Here is an 8293-nt window from a genome sequence, read left to right as displayed (position 1 = left end):
AGACTGTAAGTGCGTGGAAAGTTTACGATTTTATGCTGGGGGAGGGGCTGGGATGTTGCACAGCCTGGGGGTAACATACGGGAGTGAGAAGGTCAAAATGGGAGAACCAGGGCATGGAAGAAAATTTCACTTCCTTCCCACTTGGGCCACCACCACCCAGCCCTACCCAATGAGTGTTGAAGTCCCTGTACTTTCCTTCTTTCTCCCGATTCTGGGGAGCCTCCTGCCAAGGCCACACAGGCTGCACCCTTGGCTGGGTCTAATGTGCAGCAGGCAGAACAAAAACAGACCTGTCCTGGAGAGATAAGCAGCTGATTTGGCAGGCACCAGAGCTGGTTGGTTTCCTCTTGGGCAAACCGATACCAGTGCCTAAGCCTTTGAAACACACCAGGCTGACAGATTGTCAGGCTTTTGGAGTCAGACATGCAGACATGCTCAGCAGTGCTGCCGGCTCTGCCAGATCTGGCCTCCTGGGGCTGGGGGGTGGCTCTCAGGAGCACGCCCTTCACCAGAGAATGGTCCCACAGGGGCCCCCTGTGTCTTGCCCATGACTGGGTCTTCAGGGCTTTGCACAGTGCCTGGCACATTAGGCAATCTGTAAATATTAGTTGAATTTGCTGTTTGAGTTTCCTGTTCCCTGGGACTTGGGCTAAAACCAGAAAAATGCCAAAATGTGGCGAGCAAGAAAGGAAACCATAGAGAAGCCAAGATGTGTGATAATGTACAGTTTCTCTGGGAAGCGTAAATAACAAACAAATATTTGGCATGTTGGATTTTGCCAATGTCTCACCAGCATGCACAGGTGTTAACTTCACTTTTTCTCAGAAGATAGTCATAAACAAAAAGCCACTGCTTCCTGAACTAACGCTTGGGAGATAGGCAGAACCCAGGAGGCGGATTTGTCATAGTTCTAGGCTTTGCTTCCAAGAATGGAGAAGGAGAGGTCACCACTTCATCCCCAAGCCCAGCACAGAGCTGAGCACACAGTGGGCACTCAGCAACCACGTGCAGGCTGAGGAGCGAGTCGTGTCACCCCTTCTGTTGAGATGCTTGCCCAGAGTTGTGGGTGGGCTTCTCTGTCTCCACCACTCCGAGAACCAGAACCACCCCCACCCCACCTTCCACTCCATCCTTTCCAGAGCTGAGCGCTGCTCTGGCAGGGCCTGTGGGCAGCTGACAGGCAGAGAGACGGCTGCTGGGCTCCTGATGCAGGTCAGCGAGCCTCCTGGGCCCCATCGACAAAGCTAGGAGGCAGCCATGCCCAAGCGCGGGGCAATGCCAGGCACCACCCCTGCCAGGCAAGCCTGCCACCCTAGCACTTTTACCATTTCAGATTATTTTCAAGGTGTGTTTGGTAGCCTGGAACAAACTTATTGCCTTAGAGGCAAACCCAACCCATAAATATTTGGGATTAATTATCTCTCCTTCGTTTGAGCCCAACGACCTCCTCAAATGTATATAAAGGGATTTATCTTGCATAGGTCTTCAGTTCCCTTCCCTCTTCCTCTGACTCTCGGTGTCCCTGCTTATCTCTCACACATTTGTCTTCACTGAGCTCCTCACCATGAACAGACAAGTCTGCAGGACATCTGGTGGCGGGAGCCAGGGCTTCTCCGGCCGCTCCGCTGTGGTCTCTGGCAGCAGCAGGATGAGCTGTGTGGCCCGCTCTGGGGGAGCTGGCGGAGGGGTCTCTGGGTTCCGGAGTGGAGCAGGTGGCTTTGGCAGTCGCAGCCTCTACAACCTGGGAGGCAACAAGAGCATCTCCATCAGTGTGGCAGGTGGTGGCTCCCGGGCTGGTGGCTTTGGTGGAGGGCGTAGCAGCTGTGGCTTTGGGGGCAGTTGTGGAAGTGGCTTTGGGGGAGGTTATGGAGGTGGCTTTGGTGGTGGCTTTGGTGGTGGTAGGGGAATGGGAGGTGGCTTTGGGGGAGCTGGTGGCTTTGGAGGGGCTGGTGGCTTTGGAGGAGCTGGTGGCTTAGGAGGAGCTGGTGGTTTTGGTGGTCCTGGTGGCTTTGGTGGTCCTGGTGGCTTTGGTGTGCCAGGTGGCTTTGGTGGGCCTGGTGGCTTCCCTGGGGGGATCCAGGAAGTGACTGTCAACCAGAGCCTCCTGCAGCCCCTCAATGTGGAGATCGACCCCCAGATTGGGCAAGTAAAGGCCCAGGAGCGGGAGCAGATCAAGACCCTCAACAACAAGTTTGCCTCTTTCATCGACAAGGTAGTGAAACTCTGACTTTGCCCTTATTCCTAGGCTGGGGACTTGGCATTTGACCTCTGGACACAGTGTTTAAATATGTCCTGGATGGGCCAGGCTACAAGGGAAGGATTCGGGCAGAACTCTAGGGTGCTGAGGGGTTGTCCACATAGGTAAGTGAGGGGAGTTGTGAAAAGAAAATGGTCCCCTGTTTGTACCCAAACATCATCGAATCTTGCCTGTCTGAACAAGTGAGTTCCCCACATGTTGCCTTATTTAGGCCTGGGCTGGCAGAGCTGGCAGCCCAAGGCAAGGGCCACGGCCACTGGTACGGATGGGGGCTTTCCAAACATGAGCTGTCCCCTGAGGCTCTCCAGGAGGCCTTTTCCCTACATGCTCCTGTGCCATGCAAGCAAAACTGAGGCCCTGGAGAAGGGATTAAGGAGGCGTAAGTAGAACCTTAGTCCCACAGGGCTACGGAGAAGTGGGCAACTTACTTTGCACCCCTACTCAACCTAGACAGGAAGAGAAGGGTGCTTGGTGAGCTTCTCCAGACCAGGACAGCTCACATGGGGCTGCCATTCCTCCGGGCTCAAGAGAGGTGCTGTCCTGCTGACTATGGTCAGCTAGTGTCATTTCCCAGTGATTCACAGCCTTCGAAGGGCTGGAGTGTCAGTGGAGTCTTAGGTGGAAATGATGCTGTTGAGGTCCATGTACATTTCTGCAGAGTGCACTGTAGTTTCAGAAGTTGGGATAGAGTCATGAAGTCCTCAGGAACAGCCGAGGGTCGTTTTTCCAATTCTCTTGCTTTCAGGCAAGGGCTGCTTCCAGTTTCCCCTGACCTTCTCTCCTTCCTTGGTAACTTTCCAAACCATTCTGTGTCGTTAGTGTTCTGACTGATCAACCATCTGACCATAATCTCCCCAGCTGTAGTAGGAGCCTCTTTGCCTCCTGTCTAGGCCTTTGCGCTGGGTGACCACAGGATACAGATACCCAGTCCTCCCTGAACTAAAGCCCTCTTCTCTTCTGCTACAAGTGCTGCCTGATGTTGCTGTCCCCAATGCATTGTAGGTGCGCTTCCTGGAGCAACAGAACAAAGTCCTGGAGACCAAGTGGAACCTGCTCCAGCAGCAGGGCACAAATTCCATCACAGGAACCAACAACCTTGAGCCTCTTTTTGAGAACCGCATCAACTACCTGCGGAGCTACCTAGAAAGCATCCTGGGGGAGAGAGGCCGCCTGGACTCAGAGCTGAGGAACATGCAGGACCTGGTGGAGGACTTCAAGAAGAAGTGAGTGACAGGGCAGGAGTGGGATGATGCTATGGGCCATTCTGTCTCAGAGTCCCAGCCCTTTCTACATTCCTTCTGACTGCTGGGCAATGTGTCACCTGGCCTGTTCCCCTCTCCTTGCCTTTATGGAGGACAGCTTGGTTCAGTTAGGTTCCCCTTGTCTCACTTCTCCAGGTATAGTCCTTTACAAATAAAGTTGTGGAAAAAGAAGGATGAGTTTAGAGTTGAGGAAGCACTTTCTCATGAGCCAGGTTGGGGAAGATCCTGGTTCTAGGATCAGAAAGATTCTGAGCCAACTCATGGTACTGTGACCAACCAGGAGGTCTGCCTGGGACTGACAGGTTTCCCAGGATGCAGAACTTTTAGTGCTGAAACCAGGACAGTTTGCCTGGGCCAATTGGGATGGTCGGTCCCCCTAACTAATAGGGAGGTATTAAGAGGATGTGTTCACCTTAGAGCAGCGGGATAGGGATGCAGGGGTGGAAGAGATGAACTTCCAGGGCTTCAGGGAACAGTGGTGTTCACTACTACCTTAAAATCAAACTCAGCTATTTCTTTCACTCTGACAGATATGAGGATGAAATCAATAAACGTACAGCTGCTGAGAATGAATTTGTGACCCTGAAGAAGGTAAAGGCTGTGTGTGAGGTTTCCGGGCTAGGGGCCGCAGGTTTCTGGCTGGGTTGGGGGAATCTCCTTACTCCACTGCCGAAGAGCTGCCAAGTTCAGGCCTTTGGAGCAATGGACGGAAGCTAGGTTCTTCTTAATCTGGAAGATCCCTGAAAGAGTCAGTTTATTAGTCTTTAGCTTTTCAGTGGGATTAAACATAAACCATCCCAGTGAGATGTAAATCGCCCCTTCACGTGGAGACCAGTGTTGGACAAGGACCATCACCAGCACTGGTCCTCCCTGGCTCTTTTTCACTGCATTTGCAGTTTGCTGTTTGTTCCTTGGGGGAATAGGGCCTTTATGTGCCTGTCTTCTCAGGATGTGGATGCCGCGTATATGAACAAGGTGGAGCTTCAGGCCAAGGTGGATGACCTGATGGAGGAGATCAACTTCTTGAGGACCCTCTATGATGCGGTGAGGATGTTACCTACTAAGAGGCAAGGGAGGGTGAGAGGTTTCCAGATTTTAGGCTGGCGCATTTTGGTGTCTAGACCCCAGAAGGCTATCTGGAATGAGCCTAGAGATGAGGCCCCCTGGCAGGGATCCTGCAGGATGGGATGCAGACCTGGAGTTCTCTGAGTGGCTGGGGCAGGGTGGGCAGATGCACATTCAGAGCTAGAGTCAGTGAATGAAACCACTGATTGGGCATCTTCCCAGGCCTCTGTGTGCTTGTTGCAGAGACCCTGAAAGTGAACAGGCTCCCTCCGTGTTGGCAGGAGCTGTCCCAGATGCAGAGCCATGTCAGTGACACATCCGTGGTGCTGTCCATGGATAACAACCGCTGCCTGGACCTGGACAGCATCATAGCTGACGTCCGTGCCCAGTATGAGGACATTGCCCAGAGGAGCAAGGCTGAGGCTGAGGCCCTGTACCAGACCAAGGTGGGCACTAGGCACCTCTTGGAGGAGCCAAGGGAGGTCTCAGAGGCTATGGCCTATGGGACAGCTGGGTGGTGAGTTCCCAGTGGTCATTGGTGAACCCCTCTGTGTTCTACCCTCTGGAGACATCCCTCTAATGGTTGTTCAGCTGCAGAAAATCTTTCCCCCGGGGTGGAGGTGGTGGGATGGACTCTAGCTTGCTCAGGGACTGCAGGGCAGGAAAATCTTCTACTACAACAACCCAGATATTCTCTTCCCTAATGCCTTGGAGGTGTCCCTGCTGAAACACAATTCGGTGTCATTTTAGCAAATGCTTACTGAACTTCTCAAGGTTTGGGGGTGATGGTGGGGTTACAGAAACAAGTCAGGCAAAGCTGCATCAATACCACACCTTCCCTTCTGTTCTAGTTAGGAGAGCTACAGACCACGGCTGGCAGACACGGGGATGACCTAAGGAGCACCAAGAGTGAGATTGTGGAGCTCAACAGGATGATCCAGAGGCTGCGTGCAGAGATTGAGAACATCAAGAAGCAGGTGGGATGGCCACGGATGCTCGTGCCTGGGCTGACTGGTGAGGGCTGGGGGCTAGGATCTCAGGACTCTTAGTCCAGAATGGACTTCTGAAGGTCATCTCAGGCAGCATCAGCTTCCAGGGAGTTCAAAGACCAAGCCAGTGTAGATGGCTAGCTAATCCATGGGACAATATCTCCACGGATGGAAACAAGATAGTGGTGCTAGGGGAGGGGGAATGCTCCCTGACTTTAAGATGGAATAATTCATTGTAAGATGCAGAGGGCCTGGGACCCTCTTACCGTGCTCATTCCGTCTACCTCCTGCCCCAGAATGCCAACTTGCAGACAGCCATTGCAGAAGCTGAGCAGCGTGGGGAGATGGCCCTCAAGGATGCCAACACCAAGCTCCAAGAGCTGCAGGCTGCCCTACAGCAGGCCAAGGATGACCTGGCCCGGCTGCTGCGTGACTACCAGGAACTGATGAACGTCAAGCTGGCCCTGGACGTGGAGATCGCCACCTACCGCAAGCTGCTGGAGGGTGAGGAGTACAGGTGAGCCTCCAGTCCCATCTCCCCACATCCTCTGACCCAAGCCACATCAAGGGCCAGATAAGTGACCAAGTAAATGGGGATGGAGGCCTGCTGTGTAAAGACAGGCCCCCATCTTCCACGGGCCTTGCAGAGAAGCACTTGTCTCCACCAGCCCACTCCCTCCACAGGTAGCCAAAGCGCATATGCACCCAGTGCTTACAGGGTCTCCTTGTTACGGCCCATAGAAGGGTGAAGAAAGTTTACTGACCTGCCAGGCTTCTGGGTTCAGTTCCAGTTGTTATTCATCACCTGGATCTGTGGACTTGTTGGAGATGTGCTTTGTGATGGAGCTATATTTCTCTTGCTTTCTCAAACAGGATGTCTGGAGAGTGCCCGAGTGCTGTCAGCATCTGTAAGTAGCCAAAGTAGCTGTGACAATGAGAGTTAATTCTGAAATATCTGCACTAACACAGGGACATAGCTACTAATTTAAAAATATTCCTATGGAAATTGGAGGGGTGTTCTGAGAGTTGAGGAACAGTGGATTGGCTTTTGCAATTGTTCTGGATTCAGGACACTTTTTTTTTTTTGAGACAGAGTCTCGCTCTGTTGCCCGGGCTAGAATGCCGTGGCATCAGCCTAGCTCACAGCAACCTCAAACTCCTGGGCTCAAGAGATCCTTCTGCCTCAGCCTCCCAAGTAGCTGGGACTACAGGCATGTGCCACCATGCCCGGCTAATTTTCTCTCTATATATTTTTAGTTGTCCAGCTAATTTCTTTCTATTTTTTTAGTAGAGACGGGGTCTTGCTCTTGCTCAGGCTGGTCTCGAACTCCTGACCTTGAGCGATCCGCCTGCCTCGGCCTCCCTGAGTGCTAGGATTACAGGCGTGAGCCACCGCGCCCAGCCTCAGGGCACTTTTAATAGGTCTAGGTGGCCGATTGGGAATATCCAATAGGGAGCCCTCAATGGGAAAAGAAATTCCAAGGCTGGATAACCTCCAAGGGATTCATCAAGAGTCGGGTACGTAGGAGGAACCATTGGATAATTTATAACGACGTAACACCATGGGGGTTAGAATGGCTCATGGTGGTCATCAGGTGCAACGCAGTCGTGATCCCGACCATCCTGGGCCCAGGGGGTCATTGGCTAATTCCAATGGGGCGCTGATCGCTGTCCCGTCCTCTCTCCCTGCAGCCGTGGTCAGCAACAGCAGCACGACTTCCGCCTCGGCAGGTGGTTTCGGAGGAGGCTACGGTGGCGGCTTGGGAGGCGGCGCAGGCAGCGGGTTCGGCCCGGGCGGCGGCAGCGGGTTCGGCGGCGGCAGCGGGTTCGGCGGCGGCAGCGGGTTCGGAGGCGGCAGCCGGTTCGGCAGCGGCGGCGGGTTCGGCGGCGGCGGTGGGTTCGGCAGCGGCAGCGGGCTCGGCAGCGGCGGCGGCGGTGGGTTCGGCAGCTGCGGCAGCGGCTTTGGCTCCGGCTCCGGGGGTCGCTGTGGAGTCAGTGGCGGAGGCTTCAGCTCCGGCAGCAACCGGGGCGGCAGCGTCACGTTCTCCCAGTCCTCCCAGCGCTGCTCCAGATAAAGAAGGCGCCTCAGCACCGCAGCCAGCCCAGCGCCTGCCGCCCCGTCGCTCCCCGCCATCGGCAACACCCCAGCGCCATGCCCCTGTCCCCCAAGGGAGCGGCTCTTTGTCGCTGGAAAGCTAGGGGCCTCTTGCTCCTCCATCCAGATCCCCCGCCAAGCCCAAACACGAGAATTTCACACTCTTCCTTGCGGCTCCAGCCTGTGCCTGTGATTGTCTGGGTGTGGCCCCAGCCACCACCTTCTGCTGCCCTTGGGGTCCCCTGCCTGGGTGGGGTGGTCAGCATGGCTCTGATGTATTTAACACGCAGTCCCCTCTGCCCACCAGCCTCCCCAATAAAGTGCACTGTTTCACACCAGGCTCTGAGCATTCTCTCCACACGCTTTTCTCCCCACTGGACTGACTTCTGTGGTCACCGCCCCTCCCACCTCCCTGCCCTTTGCCTCTGTCACTTGGGCACTGTGGTGTGCACAGCACCCAGACTACTGTTGCTCTGAGACCAAGGCAGTTCCTCCCCACTGTCCATTGTGAGATCTGTCCATTTATTCTTTGAGCACCGTGGGGAGGGTGTGGGTTGCTCCAGGAGGCTGCGGGGCCTGACGGTGGTTAGGGCAGGAAAGCTGGGCCATGCAGACACCTATTTCC

At 54.6% G+C, this 8293-nt stretch overlaps 1 protein-coding gene across 1 annotated transcript; it reads left to right on the top strand.

Annotated features, from left to right (window-relative positions):
* The first annotated feature begins 1489 nt into the window (after positions 1–1489).
* Positions 1490–7970, top strand: KRT3 (keratin 3, type II). The gene is made up of 10 exons (XM_012650757.1): positions 1490–2212; positions 3260–3480; positions 4050–4110; positions 4468–4563; positions 4866–5030; positions 5436–5561; positions 5870–6090; positions 6447–6481; positions 7266–7376; positions 7425–7970. Exons 1-10 carry the CDS (start codon positions 1565–1567, stop codon positions 7646–7648), a joined length of 1908 nt encoding a protein of 635 aa, XP_012506211.1. The 5' UTR covers positions 1490–1564; the 3' UTR covers positions 7649–7970.
* Positions 7971–8293: the final 323 nt, after the last annotated feature.

This window comes from Propithecus coquereli, unplaced genomic scaffold (assembly GCF_000956105.1).
Source record: "Propithecus coquereli isolate 6110/MARCELLA unplaced genomic scaffold, Pcoq_1.0 Scaffold111, whole genome shotgun sequence".
Classification (NCBI taxonomy): Eukaryota; Metazoa; Chordata; class Mammalia; order Primates; family Indriidae; genus Propithecus; species Propithecus coquereli.
The sequence above is the reverse complement of the archived record's forward strand: the minus strand, read 5'-3'. Positions and strand labels throughout refer to the sequence as shown.

Excerpts from the sequence above, each read along its gene's own strand:
- KRT3 (XM_012650757.1), top strand. The coding sequence starts at position 1,565 with ATGAACAGACAAGTCTGCAGGACATCTGGTGGCGGGAGCCAGGGCTTC. Across the intron at positions 5,031-5,435 it reads AGGCCCTGTACCAGACCAAG|TTAGGAGAGCTACAGACCAC; the intron begins GTGGGCACTAGG and ends CTTCTGTTCTAG. Across the intron at positions 5,562-5,869 it reads TTGAGAACATCAAGAAGCAG|AATGCCAACTTGCAGACAGC; the intron begins GTGGGATGGCCA and ends CTCCTGCCCCAG.